The sequence below is a fragment of the Dryobates pubescens genome, chromosome 20 (assembly GCF_014839835.1).
Source record: "Dryobates pubescens isolate bDryPub1 chromosome 20, bDryPub1.pri, whole genome shotgun sequence".
In the NCBI taxonomy this organism is placed as follows: Eukaryota; Metazoa; Chordata; class Aves; order Piciformes; family Picidae; genus Dryobates; species Dryobates pubescens.
The window spans coordinates 7,740,958-7,759,529 of NC_071631.1; the positions used below are offsets into that span (position 1 = coordinate 7,740,958).

The 18,572-nt window shown below is 60.3% G+C and overlaps 1 protein-coding gene across 2 annotated transcripts in view; it reads left to right on the forward strand.

Moving 5' to 3' along the window:
• The window catches only part of SCMH1 (Scm polycomb group protein homolog 1), a 65,411-nt gene that overhangs the window by 39,087 nt on the left and 7,752 nt on the right, over positions 1-18,572 (forward strand). The window contains exons 9-12 of one of the 2 annotated variants that reach the window (XM_054170928.1): positions 9,793-10,025; positions 10,576-10,702; positions 11,528-11,728; positions 13,191-13,376. In XM_054170928.1, coding sequence (XP_054026903.1) covers positions 9,793-10,025; positions 10,576-10,702; positions 11,528-11,728; positions 13,191-13,376 — 747 coding nt within the window. The remainder of the gene's footprint in view (positions 1-9,792; positions 10,026-10,575; positions 10,703-11,527; positions 11,729-13,190; positions 13,377-18,572) is intronic. The other variant, XM_054170929.1, reaches the window with a different exon arrangement.

Below are 18,572 nucleotides of genomic sequence, written 5' to 3' on the forward strand. Positions count from 1 at the left end.
TAGAGCTTCATTCAGCTCTGATCTGTCCCTTCTGCTCCTTGGCAGCAGAGGTGCAGCAGTGAGGGGCAGAGCAGGGAGGGGTGCAGGGGTGTGGGCTTGTCTCCCAGGCACAACCCCACTGTGGCTCCAGGGCCTCCCACTCCCACCAGTGTTTGCTTGGCTGGGCCCAGCTGGGCTGGGTGCTGCTGGGGCTGGGGCCTGTCCAGCCACAGCAAGGGGAGCTTGCAGGAAGGCACTGAGTGAAGGGAGGAGAGGGAGGTGAGCTGGGCAGGAGGAGCAGCTCAGTGCCAGGTTGGTGATCCCATGGCTGTCAGGATGTGCTGGCAGAGCCCTGGAGCTCCTCTGCTTTCCTCTGGAGAGCAGCCAGGCAGAAAGGGACCTGGGGGTGCTGGTTGACAGCTGGCTGAACATGAGCCAGCAGTGTGTCCAGGTGGCCAAGAAGGCCAAGGGCATCCTGGCCTGGATCAGGAGCAGGGAAGTCATTGTGCCCTGTGCCCAGCACTGCTTAGGCCACACCTTGAGTCCTGTGTCCAATACTCAATTTTAAGAAAGATGCTGAGATGCTCAAAGGTGTCCAGAGAAGGGCAACAAGGCTGGGGAGGGGTCTGGAGCACAGCCCTGGGAGGAGAGGCTGAGGGAGCTGGGGTTGCTTAGCCTGCAGCAGAGGAGGCTCAGGGGAGACCTTCTTGCTCTCTACAACTCCCTGAAGGGAGGCTGTAGCCAGGAGGGGGGTTGGTCTCTTCTCCCAGACAGCCAGCACCAGAACAAGAGGACACAGTCTCAAGCTGTGCCAGGGGAGGTTCAGGCTTGATCTTACCCAGAAGCTCTTCCCAGACAGAGAGATTGCCCTTGGGATGTGCTGCCCAGGGAGGGGGTGGGGTCAGCATCCCTGGAGGTGTTGAGAAGAGCCTGGATCAGGCACTCAGGGCCATGGTCTGGTTGATTAGATAGGGTTGGGTGATCAGCTGGATTCTGTGGTTCTGTGAGTCTGTCTGTGCTGCAGCACAGCCTGGGCTGGGGGTGCAAACAAGCCTCCTCTGCAGGGAGGTGCAGCTCCCAGGGGGTCTGTGCAGGTCCTGATGCCCCCTGCTCTGCAGCAGCCTGTGCTGGGGGGGCATGGAGGCTCTGCTGGGCTTGCAGAGCAGGGTGAGGCATGGCAGAGCTCATCCTGTGCATCTGCTGCTCCACAGCAGCGTGGCATCTGTGGGGAAGGGGCCTTGTGGCTGTCCCAAAGGAGAGGGGTTGCTGTGGGGGTGCAGGAGGCTTCCTCCAGCTCCCCAGCCCTGCCAGGGGGCACTCCTGGGCTTGGCTCCTGGCCAGGACTCCCACATGCAGTGTGCACAACTCCTCTGCCTTCCCACACCTCTTCCACAGGGCTCCTTCCCCCTTGAAGGCATCTCCTGGGCTTTTAGGAGTACAAGGTGAGGTGAACTCCCTGAAAGGGAGTGGGGATGGCAGCTCAGAGCTCTGCTGCAGGTCAGGCTGTGCTGATGGCAGCTTCTGCAGCTCCCTTGCACAGGAGGTGCTCAGGACATCTCTGCTGAGTCCCCACCTGGAGCACTGTGCCCAGTTCTGGAGCCCCTGTGCCAGGAAGGATCTGGAGGTGCTGGAAGGTGTCCAGAGAAGGGCCACAAGGATGAGCAGAGGGCTGGAGCTGCTCTGCTATGAGCACAGACTGAGGGAGCTGGGGTTGTGCAGGCTGGAGAGGAGAAGGCTCCCAGGAGACCTAATTGTGGCCTTCCAGTATCTGAAGGGGGCTACAGGAAAGCTGGGGAGGGACTTTTGAGGGTGTCAGGGAGTGATAGGACTGGGGGGCATGGAGCACAACTAGGAATGGGTAGATTCAGATTGGGTGTTAGGAAGAAGTTGTTCCCCAGGAGGGTGGTGAGAGACTGGCACAGGCTGCCCAGGGAGGTGGTGGAAGCCTCCTGCCTGGAGGTGTTTGCAGCCAGGCTGGAGGTGGCTGTGAGCAACCTGCTGCAGTGTGAGGTGTCCCTGGCCATGGCAGGGGGTTGGGCCTGGCTGAGCCTTGAGCTCCCTTCCAGCCCTGGCAGTGCTGTGAGTCTGACTTGTGGGCTCACTCCGGAGCTGCAGAAGCTGCCAAGCTTTGGCTGTTTCTGGGGGAGCTGTTGGCAGCTCTGCTCTTGCTGACCCAGGCAGGCCCCTGGAGATGCTGACTGGGCAATGTTTCTCTGTCCCAGGCTGATGCAGCTTGCCTGGGGCAGTGAGGCCAGGCTCCCTGCAGAGCTGCTGCCCTTGCTGCCAGAGCAGGGTGCCGGCTGCCGGCCCTCAGCCGCCGCGGCGCTGCAGCCCTGGGGCCAGCACACCCTGGGTGCAGGCTGCCAGCTCCTGCCTCTTCCCAGCAGCAGCCCTGCAGGTGTGCTGGGCAGGGCAGGGATTATCCCATCCCCGTGAGCTGTGTGCTGCTGGAGCCAGGGCAGCAGGGGGTTGGTGTTCCTCAGGCTGAGCTGAACTTGTGAGGCAGCTGAGGAGCAGGCAGCTCTGTGCACCGCGGTGCTGTGAGGTGCAGAGGTGAGCTGGGAGAGGAGAGCAGAGAGTGAGGGAGTGAAAGGCACAAACCACCTGCTGGGGCTTGGCCCAGTGGGCAGCTGAGCCCCCCCCAGCTGCTCCCCAGCCTCCTCAGTGGGATGGAGGGGAGAATGGGAAGGGTGAAGGTGTGGAAGCTGGTGGGAGATGCAGGCAGTGTGACAGCAAAGCCACAGCTGCACCTTCAGGGAGGGCAGAGCCAGATACCAGCTCACTGCTGCCCAGCACAGCCAGGCTGCAGCAGGCCTGAGCTGACTGGGGAAGGCAAATCCAGAGCTCCAGTCAGCCTCCCCTCCCTCCTTCTCTCCTCCAGAGTCTCTTCCTGAGCTTGATGCCAGCTGCTCTGGACTGGCCCTTTGGTCAGCTGAAGTCAACAGTGCCTGTGTCCCCTCCCAGCACCTTGTGTCCCCCTCCCAGCACCTTGTGTCCTCCTCCCAGCACCTTGTGTCCCCCTCCCAGCACCTTGTGTCCCCCTCCCAGCACCTTGTGTCCCCCTCCCAGCACCTTGTGTCCCCCTCCCAGCACCTTGTGTCCTCCTCCCAGCACCTTGTGTCCCCCTCCCAGCACCTTGTGTCCCCCTCAACATGCTCAGTGGTGGGGTGGGAAACAGAGAGCCTGGCCTAGCCCTGCTCAGCAGCAGCTGACCTATGGCTGTGTCACCAGCTGTGAGTTGGTCACAGATCCCAGGCCCAGCACCTGGGAGCTGTTGTTAAAGTTAAGTCCAGCCCAAGCCAGAGAAGTGCTTGAGGAGAGCCCTTGGCATTTGTTGTGCCTTCTCCCTGCTGGCTGGGCAGCCCCTGGGCAGCCCCCAGCCCTCACAGCTCCTCAGGTCAGGTGTTGCTGTGTGACCTTCTCCAGGTGACCCTGCCTTGGCAGGGGGTTGGACTGGGTGATCTCCAGGGGTCCCTTCCAAGCCTCTGTGATTTCTGGGAGTCTAAAAGTGTCTGGCTGGGGATGTCCTCAGCTGCTGGGCACCAGCAGAGCTTGGTGGCTCTGCCTAACCATCCTCTGCTGCCAGGTTGGGAAGCAGCTCAAGTCTGCCCAGTGTGGCACTTGCATCTTTACTGGAGCCACCAGGAGAGCAGTTTCTTGCCTAGATGGAGTGTTTGAAACAGCACTGAGAGGCTTCACATAGAGGATGTAGGGCTCCAGGCCTAGTTTCTGCCTGTCAGCAGCAGAGAAGTGCCAGCTGTTGGTGAGAGGAGCAAGGTCCCTTGTAGGGAAGCTGCTTCTGATGCAGGCAAGTGCTGGAGGAACCAGAGTGATGGAGCAGAGCCTCCTCAGAAAGGTCTGCAAGGGCTGTGCAGGGTTAAGGGGATGGCTGTGATCAGAGCAGCTCATGGCAGAGCTGGGCCCATCAGGGTGTCACAGGGAGCAGCAGCCTTGCCTCAGCTCCTGGTGGCCTGCTGGCTGCTGGCTTTGTTCTTTCATTTCCTGCCTGGGTTTTGGAGAGGGGAGGTGAAGGGAGCTGAGCCCAGCTCTGGCCCTGGCTGTGCTGAGCAGCTGTCTTCCCATGGCACAGGCTTTGGCTCCACCAGGGAAGCTGGTCCTGGACATGCAGCCCCCCTTGCCAGAGAGCTTGGCCCTTGGGGGCTTGCTGTGGTTCTTCTCTTGGGCTCTGGGATTTTTATAACTTCTGAACAGCTTTAAAAGAGAACAAAAGGTGAAATAAAGCTGACCCAGCCTGCAGCCTCCTTGTTGTCTGTGCACTGCTGGGTTGAAGCTGCTCTCTAATGTTCAACCAGGAAGCTGAAGCTAAAATAAGAGCTCCAGAGAAGATGAGAAGCAGCAGGAGCTGTCCTGAGTAGCCTGAATGCAGCAGGAGCACAGAACCATGCCCAGCACAGGGCTTTGGAAACCCACTGGGGAGGAGCTGCCAGGATGTGCTCAGGCAGTGCACTGACTGTGGTGGCCTCTCTTGCCACAGAGGTTCTCCAGCCTCTGATCATCTCTGTGGCCTCCCCTGGATCCTCTCCAGCAGCTCCAGGTCCTTCTTGTGGTGGGGGCCCCAGAGCTGGAGGTGGGGTGTGAGCAGAGCAGAGCAGAGGGGCAGAATCCCCTCCCTGTGCTGCTGCTCTCCCTGCTCTGGCTGCAGCTCAGCACACAGCTGCCTGCAGGGCTGCCAGTGCCCATTGCTGGCTCCTGGGGAGTTTGGCACCAACTGACACCCCCAAGGCCTTCTCCTCAAGGCTGCTCTTGAGCCTGGATTTGTGCTTGGGATTGCCCCAACCCAGGTGCAAGACCTTGCACTTGGCCTTGCTGACCATGAGGTTGGCTTGGGCCCAGCTCTGCAGCCTGTGCAGGTCCCTGCCTGCCCTGTGGGTGCAGAGCAGTTAACTTCTTTCCTCTGGGGGGGACAAAGTAAGAGCTGGGTTTAGGGAGTACATACCTTTGTGTGCTCAGCACTGAACTGGAAATGGCTTTTGCTGAGGGCAACACTTTGGCCATGCCTGCTCTTCCCAGGCTGGCTCTGAGCCTCTCCCTCAGCTCTGCACAACAGGGGCTGTGCTGACCCCAGGGCACTCTGCTGAAGGAGTACACTGGGCCCCACACCCCTCAGCTTGCTGTGCTGGGTCTCACAGCACCTTCCCTCTGCCCTGAGGAGCAGCTCCATGGTCATGCCCTAGAAATCATCCACACCTGCTGGGTGAGGAGAGCTGTGGGCTCTGGAGTGCTGCTGGAAGCTGTAAGACAGGAGGAGCTCTGCTCTGTAGGACCCTGAGAGGAGACCTCATGGCTGTTGGTAAAGATGTGCAGGGTGAGTGCCCAGAGGCTGGGGCCAGGCTCTGCTGGGTGGTAAGCAGTGCCAGCACAAGGGGCAGTGGTGGAAGCTGAGGCAGAGGAAGTTCCATGCAAACAGGAGGAAGAATTTTTTCCCTGTGAGGGTGACAGAGGCCTGGAACAGGCTTCCCAGGGGGGTTGTGGAGTGAACATCTCTCTGGAGATGTTCAGACCTGCCTGGATGTGTTCCTGTGTGACCTGCTCTAGCTGACCCTGCTCTGGCAGGGGGTTGGACTGGATCACCTCTCTTCCAGCCCCTAGCATTCTGTGACTCTGGGATTCCTGGGTACAGCCTCAGCTGTGTTCCAGAAAAGATTTCAGCCAGGTTTCTGCCTGAGTCCAGTTGGCAGCCTGGCTTCAGCAAAGGCCTGGCTGAGTGGGAGGGGGGTGTGTGTGTGTGGAAAGGCAGCCTTGGTGATGGGGAGGTCTCTGTGGGTTGGGAGTGCTGGTGTCTGATCCATGTAAGCAGGCCCTGAAGATCCAGAGGAGGGTTTCTGGTCTCTAGCTCCTGTAGCACCAGCTGCTGTCCTCAGCTGCTCTGCCTCAGGGGGCCCTGTGTGCTCCCAGGCAGGGCTGGGAGGTTCAGCAGTTTGCTCCTGGCCTGCACTGGGGGCAGATCACTGCCCTGCAGCTGTGGGGGTGCTGCTGGCAGCCCTGGGCTGAGCATATGGGAGGGTTTGTTGCAGGGTGGGAGGTTCAGCAGTTTGCTCCTGGGCTGCACTGGGGGCAGATCACTGCCCTGCAGCTGTGGGGGTGCTGCTGGCACCCCTGGGCTGAGCATCTGGGAGGGTTTGTTGCAGGGCTGGCTGTGCTCAGTGCAGTCACCAGCATGGTTCAGGGCACACAGGAGAGCTGTGCAGGTAAGGTTTGTGCAGAAGGCAGGCAGCTGTTGCTGGTGTCCCTGGAGCTCTCCCCAGACCCTTTTGTGGTGTTCAGTTGTTGGCTGTTTGGTTTTGTTGTAAATCAAACAAACATAAAAATGCCACAGCTTGTGCCAGGGGCTGTGCAGAGGCATCTGCAGTGCACAGAGCTCAGCCCAGCACAGCCAGGCAGTGACAATGGCAATCACAGAGTCACAGAACTGGCAGGGCTGGAAAGGACCTCAAGTATCAGCCAGTTCCAAGCCCCCTGCCATGGCCAGGGACACCTCACACTACAGCAGGTTGTTCACAGCCACCTCCAGCCTGGCTGCAAACACCTCCAGGCAGGAGACTTCCACCACCTCCCTGGGCAACCTGTGCCAGGCTCTCACCACCCTCATGGGGAACAACTTCTTCCTAACATCCAATCTCAATCTACCCATTCCTAGTTTTGCTCCATCCCCCCCAGTCCTATCACTCCCTGACACCCTCAAAAGTCCCTCCCCAGCTTTCCTGTAGCCCCCTTCAGACACTGGAAGGCCACAATTAGGTCTCCTGGAAGCCTTCTCCTCTCCAGACTGAACAGCCCCAACTCTCTCAGTCTGCCTCCATAGCAGAGCAGCTCCAACCCTCTGCTCATCCTTGTGGCCCTTCTCTGGACACCTTCCAGCACCTCCAGATCCTTCCTGGCACAGAGGCTCCAGAACTGGACACAGAGCTCCAGCTGTGGTCTCAGCAGAGTGGAGCAGAGGGGCAGAATCCCCTCCCTGGCCCTGCTGGCCACACTTCTCTTGCTGCAGCCCAGGCTCTGCTTGGCTCTCTGGGCTGCAAGTGCTGACTGCTGGCTCCTGTTGAGCTTCTCCTCCCCCAGCACCCCAAGGCCTTTTCTTCAGGGCTGCTCTCAGGCCAGTCCCTGCCCAGCCTGAAGCCTGGGTTCTCTAACAAGTCTCTGTGCCTGCAGGAACCTCAGACCTCATGTTCAGACCTGTCCTTCAGAGCCCCAGGAGCCAGGCAGTGGTGCCCATCTTTGCTTTGGCTCTAAGCTCAGCAGTGGTCAAGGCTGCAGTTCAGGGTGATGTTCCTCACTGCAGCCAAGCTGATCCCATGCCAGGCAGCCCACCCAGGGGCCAGCCCATTGCTCCATGGCTGCCCTGCTGCTGGGTGCTGTGTGACCCAGAGCAAGGCAGCTCAGCCAGCAGGAGACTTTTTGTTGCTTAGTTTTCCATTAACAAGCTGAAATGATTAACCCTGAGTTCAGGTCACAGAGTAATTCAAGCTGGGAGGGCTCTTTGGAGGTTACATGACCTAAAGCAGGGAGGTGATGCCTTAGGTTGCTCAGAGCTCCTGTGAGCACCAAAGCTGTGGGGCAGAGACTTTCCACTGTGACAAGCAGCTTCAGTTTCTAAAGAGAGTCCCACTTGGTTATCTGCAAGCTGGGCTCTTCCCAGTGGCTCACCATGGGCAGAGGACAGTGGTACAGGGAAGAACAAGGTGAGGACATCCCTGGCAGAGGCTCACTGCAGGGCTGGCACCAGCACCAGCTGAACAAGGTGAACCTCTGGGCAGTTGAAGGATGTGTGGGCAAAGGTTTGTGGCTGTGAGAGGTGTGCTGAGCACAGCTGCTGCTGAAGCTCAGCTGGGGCTGGCTGGGTGCAGGCAGGGCTGAGAGCTCCATGCTGCTCCTTACTGCAGCAGCCCTGTGCTCCTCAAGCACCTCCTTGGAACTCAGGGCTGCAATCCTGAAGGAAAGTTAGCAGGCACCTGGCACAAACCTTTTGGGCTTGTGTAGGAAGCATCCTGTCACCAGAGGTGGGCAACAGCCAACTGAAGATGAGGCAGCAGTGCCCAGGTGGCCAAGAAGGCCACCAGCATCCTGGCTTGGATCAGCAATGGTGTGGCCAGCAGGCCAGGGCAGTGATGGGGCCCCTGTGCTGGGCACTGCTAAGGCCACATCTTGCATCCTGGAGTCAGTTCTGGGCCCCTCACTCCCAGAAGGACATTGAGGGCTGGAGCAGGTCCAGAGCAGGGCAGCAGAGCTGGGGAAGGGTCTGGAGAACAGGGCTGGGGAGGAGCAGCTGAGGGAGCTGGGGGTGTTCAGTCTGGAGAAGAGGAGGCTGAGGGAGAGCTCATTGCTCTCTACAGCTCCCTGAGAGGAGGCTGCAGTGTGGTGGGGGTTGGGCTCTGCTCCCTGGTCTCAGGTCATAGGAGAGGAAATGGCCTGAAATTATGCCAGGGGAGGGTCAGGTTGGAGAGGAAGAAAAATGTCTTCCCCAGACAGGTGGTGAACTCCTGGAACAGGCTGCCCAGGGCAGTGGTGAGGTCCCCATCCCTGGAGGAACTGAAAAGCTGTGCAGATGTGGTGCTGAGGGACCTGGTTCAGTGGTGACCTGGCAGTGTTGGGTCAGTGGTTGGACTCCATGATCCTAAAGGTCTCCTCCAGCCTAAGCTGGCTGCCCTTCACTCAGTCTGTGCTTTGCTAGCAGTGAAGGAGTTAACAGAGCTGCCAGCTCCCTGGCCCATCCCTGGAGGGTCTCCTGACTTGGGGCTCTCTGCTCTCACCTCACAGGCACAGATCTCCAGACCTCAGGGAAATGGCCCTGGCTCAGTTTGCTGCTCTGAGCTGTGTGCTCAGGGAATGGATCCCTGCTCCTTGTCATTGCTCATAAACCCTCAGGAAAACCTGGGCTCTCCCTTTGTGCACGCCCAGGGCTGCCACCCTTGGGTGCCTGCCAGCCTGGCAGCAGTCTGCTGCTGCACTCTGCTCCCAGCATCTTCCCCTGCAGCAGAAAGCCTCTGGCTCCAAGAGGGAGTCCTCTTCCATCAGCCCACCCATGCTGAGCTCTCAGTGAGCTTGCCAGGCCTGAGGAACAGCACAGCCCAAAGGTCACCACTGTGCATTGGTTGTTTTGTTCCAGCAGAGCTTTCAGCCTCAAGCTTTGCTGTCTGCTGGGCCTGGGCAGCTCACCTCTAGCCTTCAGCAGGACAAATTGAGGGCCAAGAAAGCAGGAACCTGGGATTATGATGGGAGGCATGAAGAGATAAGAGGGACTGAGCTGTGCTGGCATCACTCACAGATCAGGGGAGCAGCTCAGCCCATCCCTCTCAGCTGGGCTGTTGCTTAGGCCAACAGCAGTAGTTCCTACAGGCAGGGAGGGAGGATGGAGCCTTCCCCTGCAGTTCTCTGGTGAGGTAGGGACAGAGCAGCTTGGACTTTGCCTGGAGAGAGGGAATTTCCAGGGCAGCTCTGGCACTGTGACTGCCAGGCAGGTGAAGACTGGTTCCTGCTGCAGGAATGCTGTCAGGGCATCTGGGAGAGCTGCAGTTGCCAGTTCTTTTCAGGAAGGAAGCAGGAAGCAGGAGCCTTGTGGAGTGCAGCCCTTCCAGACTGAGCCACAGTGTCCCACAGCTCCAGGGCTGTGCCCACAGCTCCAGGGCTGTGCCCACAGCTCCAGGGCTGTGCCCAGGGGCAGTGTTTGGTTTGCTGCCAGCGTGGAGGCCGGGAAGGTGCAGGGTTTCCCGCGTGACACTGTCTAAAGATGGAGGCAGCTGGTGCTCTGGTTCTCACCTGATCTAATTGCATTTGCTCTTTCTCTTCTTGTTTCAGTTGTGATTCCAAAGAGCCCTCTGCCTGCCTCTGAGGTGGGCTCAGAGAAGCCAGGCATGCACAGCAGCACCAAGGCTGCTCTGGGGCACCAGCAAGGGCAGAGGCGTCGCAAAGCAGGCAAGAAGCGTGGCCGAGCGACCAAAGCACTCATCCACCACCCCATGCCTACACCCTCCAAGGCAGTGGAGCCTTTGAAATTCCCCAGAAAGAGAGGCCCCAAGCCTGGCAGTAAGGTAAAAGCTGATGCTGGTGCAGGCATGGGTACAGCAGGGGCTGCCAGGGGGTGCTGCGTGCTTGTGTCTGGGCACCGTGGGGCAGCCCCCGGCCCCGGGGCTGCAGCAAGTAGGAGCCCCAAGGGGTGTGTGGGCTGGGAGGGGTTCCTCAGAGGCCAGCCCCAGAGCTGTAGAGAATGTCTGTGTCCTAGAGATCATTTCCATCCAGAAGCTGTGTCCTGGGAGCTGCAGAGCTGGGTGAGCTGTGACGCAGCGTGGCAGATGCTGTGCCCCGGAGAGCGTGGTGGCCCTGCAGGGGAGCAAACTCTGCTGTCTGTGCTGTGTGGCGCTCTGGGCCTGGCACAGGTGGCAGATCTCAGGCTTGTTGCTTTTTCAGGGTTGTGGTTTATAAAATGCACGCAGAGTGAGGTTCTTGTGGCTCCCCCTCATCACCATCAGCAGTGTGTCATGTCCCACAGGGATCTGTTGGATGCAGAGGAGAGAGTGAAGTGAGCAGGGGTGGGGAAGGAGAGCAGGGCTAAAAGGAGAAATGTCTCCTCTTTTTCTGCAGAGGAAACCTAGGACATTGCTGAACCCGGCACCCACCTCTCCAACAACCAGTACCCCAGAACCAGACACAAGCACTGTGCCCCAGGATGCTGCTACAATCCCCAGCTCTGCCATGCAGGCTCCCACAGGTAAGGGTCTCCAGGGGCATTCCTGACGAGGTCACAGAGTCAGGAGCTGCACCAGGCAGAGGGCTCCAAGGCTCTGCCCTTGCTTCCTGCTCCTGTGCACAGCCAGCACTGCAGGCCCAGCAAAGCTGGCCTGGCAGAGAGGGAGGGAAGAGGCACTGAGTGCAGAGCTGCTGTTCAGTTCCCTCTGGTTGGGAAACAGTGAAGTCACAGGAAGGTTGCAAGTCCAGGGGCAGTACAGTGTGTGCAGCACCTCTCCTGAGTCTAGAACCATGCCAGGCACAGCTGCTGCAGCCACAGCCAGGTACAGCAGCTCAGCAACAATGCCCTGTCCAGCTGCAGCCAGGGAACCCAGGCAGAGAGGGGCAGGAGGGAGCAGGGGAGGAGCAGCAGTGTATGCTCTGCTGTGGCTGGGAGGTAGCAGCAGATGGATCCAGGCAGGAAGGTCTAAAGCAAAGCTGCATTCTCTGTGTTGGTCAAGCACAGGACATAGGCTGAGCCCTCCATCTGCCCAGAGCAGAGCTGGCCAGCAATCAGGGGAACCTAAAGAAGGCTTTTCCCTATGAGGTGGGGAGGAGCTGCATTCCTTCATCTCCTTTGAACACAGTGGCCACCTTACCTGGCTGGCAGCCTTGGAGGCTGCCCTGGGGAGCCTGAGAGCTGGAAAGAGAGCAGGTGATTGTGAGGCAGGAGGATGTTGGGATGCAGACAGGCAGCTGTGGTGGACTGTGACAGACAGAACCCCAGCAGCTCTCGGGCTGGGCTTCAGGCATCGGTGCCTTGCGTTCTGGAGCGGGTTAATGGCCAGCACGTTTCTCCTCTTGGCAGTTTGCATTTACTTGAACAAGAATGGCAGCACTGGGCCTCACCTAGACAAGAAGAAAGTTCAGCAGCTGCCTGACCACTTCGGGCCAGCTCGAGCCTCCGTAGTGCTGCAGCAGGCAGTGCAGGCCTGCATCGACTGCGCCTACCACCAGAAAACTGTCTTCTCCTTCCTGAAGCAGGGCCACGGGGGAGAGGTCATCTCAGGTGAGAGCTGGCACACAGCACTTGGCCTTCAGAGCTCTGAGGGCAGGAGGTCGCTGCCCGGGAGATGTCTGTCCCGCAGCCTGCTGCAGTCGTGGCCCAGGGACAGACAGAAGATTCCTCTCTTCTCCTTCGTGTCAAACACCTGCGGCAGCAAAGCAAGGGCTGGGGGCTGGCCCAGAGCAGGGCAGCTCAGGCAGAGCCGCTGGGGCGGGCAGCCGGAGCAGGGCAGCTCAGGCAGAGCCGCTGGAGCGGGCAGCCGGAGCAGGGCAGCTCAGGCAGTGCCACTGGAGAGGGCAGCCGGAGCAGGGCAGCTCAGGCAGAGCCACTGGAGAGGGCAGCCGGAGCAGGGCAGCTCAGGCAGAGCCGCTGGGGCGGGCAGCCGGAGCAGGGCAGCTCAGGCAGAGCCACTGGAGCGGGCAGCCAGAGCAGGGCAGCTCAGGCAGAGCCGCTGGAGCGGGCAGCCGGAGCAGGGCAGCTCAGGCAGAGCCGCTGGAGAGGGCAGCCGGAGCAGGGCAGCTCAGGCAGAGCCGCTGGAGCGGGCAGCCGGAGCAGGGCAGCTCAGGCAGAGCCGCTGGGGCGGGCAGCCGGAGCAGGGCAGCTCAGGCAGAGCCGCTGGGGCGGGCAGCCGGAGCAGGGCAGCTCAGGCAGAGCCGCTGGAGAGGGCAGCCGGAGCAGGGCAGCTCAGGCAGAGCTGCTGGGGCGGGCAGCCAGAGCAGGGCAGCTCAGGCAGAGCCGCTGGAGAGGGCAGCCGGAGCAGGGCAGCTCAGGCAGAGCCGCTGGAGAGGGCAGCCGGAGCAGGGCAGCTCAGGCAGAGCCGCTGGAGCGGGCAGCCGGAGCAGGGCAGCTCAGGCAGAGCCGCTGGAGCGGGCAGCCGGAGCAGGGCAGCTCAGGCAGAGCCGCTGGAGCGGGCAGCCGGAGCAGGGCAGCTCAGGCAGAGCCGCTGGGGTGGGCAGCCGGAGCAGGGCAGCTCAGGCAGAGCCGCTGGGGCGGGCAGCCGGAGCAGGGCAGCTCAGGCAGAGCCGCTGGGGCGGGCAGCCAGAGCAGGGCAGCTCAGGCAGAGCCACTGGAGAGGGCAGCCGGAGCAGGGCAGCTCAGGCAGAGCCGCTGGAGCGGGCAGCCTGCAGCCCTGGGCCCAGCCCTTTGGCCCCAGCATTGCCCCAGCCCCCAGGAGGAGGCAGGCCCCGAGGGACTGCAGAGCTCCTGCCGGAAGGACAAGGACGCCCCGGTGTTAGCTTTGCCTTTAAGGCCGCCCCTGCCCCGTGCTGGAGCACAGCCCCTGCTGGATCCCTTCCCTCCCCTGGCAGCGGCAGGCCGGTTGTGGCCTGTCCCGGGGCAGGCAGTGGCTGCCGGCTGGCTGCGGAGCGGCGGTGCCGAGCTCCAGAAGCTGGCAGCGCGGCCCTGGGCGTCGGCTCGGCCTCGGCTGGGGGTTTACGTGTCGGTCTCTGTTTGTTTCTGTCTCCAGCTGTGTTTGATCGGGAACAGCACACTCTGAACCTGCCAGCAGTGAACAGCATCAGCTACGTGCTGCGCTTCCTGGAGAAGCTGTGCCACAACCTGCGCAGCGACAACCTCTTCGGGAACCAGCCCTTCGCCCACCCCTGCCACATGCAGCGCCCGCACCAGTGCGACCACGACAGGTACCTACCAGGTAGGAGCTGGGGCGGGGGAGGCCTTGTGGGGACCCCAGGTGCTCCGTGTCCTGCCCCAGGTGCTGCCCGCGGCGGGGGAGGCGGGCTGCCTCCTTGCGTCACACGCGGCGGCGCCCCGGGGCCGTGCGGGATTCCAGTTGCTGTGCTCGCTGCCTGTCGCTCCCGTTCCCATCTCTGCCTGCAGCTCATCTGTGCTGTCTCCTTGTCCTCCCTCCTCTCCTTGTCCCCCAGCCCTTCCTGCTTCCTGTAACACGACTGTGGTGCCTTCAGCCGGTCAGGAATCCAGGTGAAAGCCTGCGTGAGAGGTAGGGGAGCGCTAGGGTGCAGCAGGCAGAGTGCCGTCAGCACGGAGCCCCAGGCCAGCAGAGGAGGTTGTGCGGCGGCCGCGGCTCCGCTGCCAGGCCCCGGCGAGCGCCGCAGCCGGCGCAGCCGTAGGTGGCTGAGTTCTTCCTGGCATGGCTTCTCTCGCTCCTCTGTGCCGAGACAGCGCAGCCCCGGCAAGACTGTTCGTGCCGCGGCGCAGATCACCGGGCTGCAGAATTGCTCTTGGACAGGGGGAGGCCCAGCAGCTTTCCCCGCGCTGCTGGGCAGTGGAGCTGCCTGCCAGGGCTGGCTGGGGCGCTCAGGAGGAGTTGCCGTGGTAGGAATGCCAGTCAGGGAGAGGGTACAGCTCCCTGCACCCTCTTAAGGAAGTTGAGAAGTGCGTTGTGCTGGTTTGCTCTCCTCTCCTCTCTTGCTTCCTCCACTACCTTTCCTCTCTCCAAGCCAGCCACAAGCTGTGGTAGTGTCTGAGGTCTCTCCAAAGGGAATCCTTTGGCCAGTCGTGGCTCTGCTGAGGGAAGCAGGAATTCCTCATGGGAACTGAGAGGCACTTGGGAAGGACTGGTTAAGGAAAAGCTGCTAAGCATGAGGCTTGGGAGCAGCAGCCCCAGGGCACTGTGCTGCATGGCGTCTCACAAGGCTCCTGTGCTTGGGGAAGGGATTCACAAGAGGCTGGAGATGAGGAGGGTCTCAGAGTGACTGCCCTCAGCTTCCTCCATGGCTGATCACCTCCAGGCTGGGTCTGTGCAGAGCCATGCTGGAGCTAGCAGTGCCAGGAGCAGGCACCTGCTGTGCTGGAGGAAGTGGGTTGGTTGCTGGAGCAAGTGCAGGAGAGGCCTGTCTGGCTGCAGGGATGAGAGGTTAGCCCTGTGGGGAACCCTCACCCTGCTGTGGTGAGGCAGGGCAAAGCCAGAACGGGAGGGAGAGGATAACAGGGGCTGGGCATGGCAGCAGGCTTGGATGGAGAGGGTCCTGTAGCACACCTGCGGTGTCCAGCCCCCATGAAAGGTCAGTGGTGGCTGTGCTAAGAGCTGGGCTGCCAGGCAGGGGAGAAAAGCCAGAGTTCAGGGAAAGTCAGAGCATGGTGCTGAGCTCTACCCATCCTGATGCTGAGCCCTGCCCATCCTGAACTCTCCTTCTGAGTGTCTGCACAGCCCAGAGCAGTGGGAGCCCTGAGTGCTTCCTGCTGATGTTTTGGGCATCAGTGGGCACCTATCACCTTCCCCAAGCACCTGGAAGAAGACATTGGACATTGTTAGCCACAGATGGCAGTGGCCTCTGGCCAGGGCCCAAGAGCAGTATTCAAGAGGTTAGGGCTGGCAGAGTGAGGCTGCAGCTGTGCAGCTCAGACCACACCAAGTGTCCAGGCTGCCCTGGGCTCCCCTTCAGCTGCCTGTGTCCTGCCTTGGTCCCTCTGCAGTACAGCTGCTTGTGTGACTGCCTGGGGCTGGGGCTTCCAGCAGAGGTCAAACCTTCTCTGGCTAGAGCTGGGAACTGCTCTCATTCCCAGATGCTGTGGGGAGTTCATCTGTGTGCTTGAGGCAGAAGAAGGAAGGTCTGCAGCAGCCCTTAGGCCAGCTGCATCCTGGCCTTCTGCCTTGCTCAGGCATGATCCTGGAAATCAGGGGAAGTAATCCAGTTGTCCATCAGGGGACTGTGGACTTGCAAGCAAACAGGAAGTTGACTGCAGGTCTGGAACAGGCAGGGGCTGTGAAAGGTCAACAGGTGAATCTCACCTGGAACCATCTGAAGACACAGGGCTGGAGGGACCTTTGGACCTGCTCCCCCAGCATTTGGAGATGCTTTAATTAACCCTGGACTTGGGGATGTGGCTTCTCCACTGCAGGCTGCTCCAAGGTGTTCAGATGAACCTCTGCCCATGTTTGTTCTTGGGCAGCTTGGTGTCCCTGCCTCCTTGTCTCAACATAGTCCCTTTAGGGAGTAGTGAGAGAGCAGCTGCATCCTTCAGAGGAGCTCACCTTTGGCTGCTCTGTAGGACAGGCTCCCTGCTCTCCTCCTCAGGGGCTGGCTTCAGTTCATCTTGCTGAGGTGAGCAGGGTGGCACCCAGCACTCTGGGCAAGAGCTCCTGGGGACCTGGTGCCCCAGCACTGGCACCACCACCCTCACAAGAAGTGGCTGTGGAAGGCACTGTTCATTGTGGTGCCCTCTTGTTCTTCTCACCTTGTTTTGTCAGCTGCAGCTCCTGGGCCAGTGCTGCCAGTGCTGCCAGTGCACACTGGTGCCCTGCTGCTGGGTCTCCTCCCTTTTGGTTCTCCATTCTGGATGTATTTTCATTTCTGGCCTGATGTGGGAGGCCATCAGCAGCTGTCAGCACTGAATCCTTAAAATGTGTGTCAGTAATTAATACAAACATGAAAGGAACCTGGGCTCAAGAACGAGGCCCAGGAGAACTCCTTGGCAAGTGCTCTCCAAGCTGATGCCCTTGCTCAGTGCCCTGCCACTGCTGCTCCCTCCAAGCAGATGTTTGGGCAGGTAACAAGGCTCTGGGAATCCCAGAGTCACAGGGCTTGGAAGGGAGCTCTGGAGATCATCCAGTCCAACCCCCTGCCAGAGCAGTCACCCAGGGCAGGTCACACAGGAACACATCCAGGGGGGTCTTGAAAATCTCCAGAGAAGGAGCCTCCACAACCTCTCTGGGCAGCCTGCTCCAGGCCTCCAGCACCCTCACACCAAAGAAGTTTCTCCTCATGTTGAGGTGGAACCTCCTGGCTTCCAGCTTATACCAGTTGTTCCTTGTGCTGTCACTGGGCACCACCAAATAGAGCCTGGGCCCTTCATCCTGACCCTCACCCCTCAGATATTGATAGACATGGATCAGATCCCTCTCAGCCTTCTCCTCTCCAGAGTGAGCAGCCCCAGGGCTCAGAGCCTCTCTCCATGGCAGAGATGTTTCAGTCCCTTCAGCATCCTTGTAGCTCTCTGTGGGACTCTCTCCAGCAGATCCCTGCCTCTCCAGAAGTGGAGAGCCCAGAATGGGACATGGCATTCCAGGTGTGGTCTCAGCAGGACAGAGTAGAGGGGGAGGAGAAGCTCCCCAGCCCTGCTGGCCACACTGCTGAATGCAGCCCAGGACAGCATTGTCTCTCTTGGCCACAAGGGCACATTGCTGGCCCGTGCAGAACTTGCTGTCCACCGGCACTCCAAGGTCTTTCTCCAAGGAGCTGCTCCAGTTCCAAACCATTGCCTCTCATCCTACCCCCACAGCCCCTTCTGAACAGTCCCTCCCCAGCCTGCCTGGAGGTCCTCTGCAGATACTGGAAGGCTGCTCTGAGGTCTCCCTGGAGCCTTCTCCAGGCTGAATAGCCCCAACTCTCCCAGCCTGGCCCCATAGCAGAGGTTCTCCAGCCCTCTGATCATCGTTGTGGCCTCCTCTGGACCCTCTCCATCAGCTCCAGGTCCCTCTTGTGCTGGGGACATATCTGGACCCAGCACTGCAGGTGAGGTCTCCCCAGAGCAGAGCAGAGGGGCAGGATCCCTCTCTCCATCTCTGGCCACACTGCTCTTGGCCCTCTGTGCTGCCAGTGCTCATTGCTGGCTCCTGCCCAGCTTTGATCTGCTGCTCTCAGCATCCTTCTCACAGTGAACACTTCTGCACCTGGATTTGGGGTCCTTCCCTCACTGCTCACTCACCATGTTCAGGGCACTCCAGGTGTTTCCCTCTCTTCCACGTGATGCCTGCTGAGTGCAGCTCTGTGTTATTGCTCCACTGCTTCACTTTCTTCTTGTTCCCCCTTCCAAATCAGAGACCCTGACTGCTGCAGACCTGCTTTTGGTTTACCCTTCCATTCATTTCCCCTGACCTGACTCCTCCTTCCCTGGGTTGTGTTCTGCAGCTGACCTCCTATGTTTGCATTGCTTTTAGTCTTAAAAGCAGCCCAACCACACACCTGACAAAACCTTCTCAAAGCTTCACCTTTTGGTTTGCTTCCAGGACTGTTTGGAGCTATCCAGAGACGTTTCCAAGGGCATTTGTTTCCCATCCCTGCCTGGCCAGTGGAGCTTTGTCACAGGGATGTGTCCTGAGGACAGTTTGTCCTTCTGATGTGACAGAGGGTTTGGGTCAGGGTCAGGTGGAGCCCCAGGGCCTCAGCACAGGCAGCTTTCCATAGACTCACAGAACTGTTTGGGCTGGAAAAGCCCTCAGAGAGCACTGAATCCAACCACCAGCCCAACACCACCATGGCCCCCAGTGCCATGGCCTCACTCCGTAAGGATGGGGACTCCACCGCCTCCCTGGGCAGCCTGTGCCAATCCCTGACCACTCTTGCAGCAAAGAAAGTTTTCCTCCTCTCCAACCTAACCCTCCCCTGGCACAATTTGAGGCCATTTCCTCTCGTTCTTTCAGCTGATAGCAGGCAGCAGAGGCCTCCCTCCCTTCCCCAGGGGCAGAGCAGGGACTCTCCCCTTGCTTGGTTCTCTTTAGGTGTCCAAGTTGTGCCCGTCCGATGCTTCCCCCTCCCTGTCCCTTCGTTTCTCTGTTGGCTGTGATGCATCTCCTGTGGTTCCTGGTCCCAGTCACCCCACATTGTATTTGTGCCCCCTCAGCACCTGTTCCTACCCCTGCTCCTGGGGCTGCTCCGTGCTGTGCTCCTGGCATTTGTCAGCTCTTCCACCCCCGCTCCCTGCACGCCGCGGCCGCGGCAGCTCGCAGGGCACCCGAGCTGGGCCAGCTGCAGGGGCCAGCTGGGAGCTCTGGTGGCCTGCATGGCCAGGCAGGGCTGGTGGGTGAGCTCTCCATGGCTTCCAGCTGACCATGCCATGTCCTGATGGGTCTTGTTCTGGCACCCAGGGGCGGCTTGCCTGCTGCCGTCCCCATCGTGTGAGCACTTCCATTCTGTGTCCATCCCCCCTG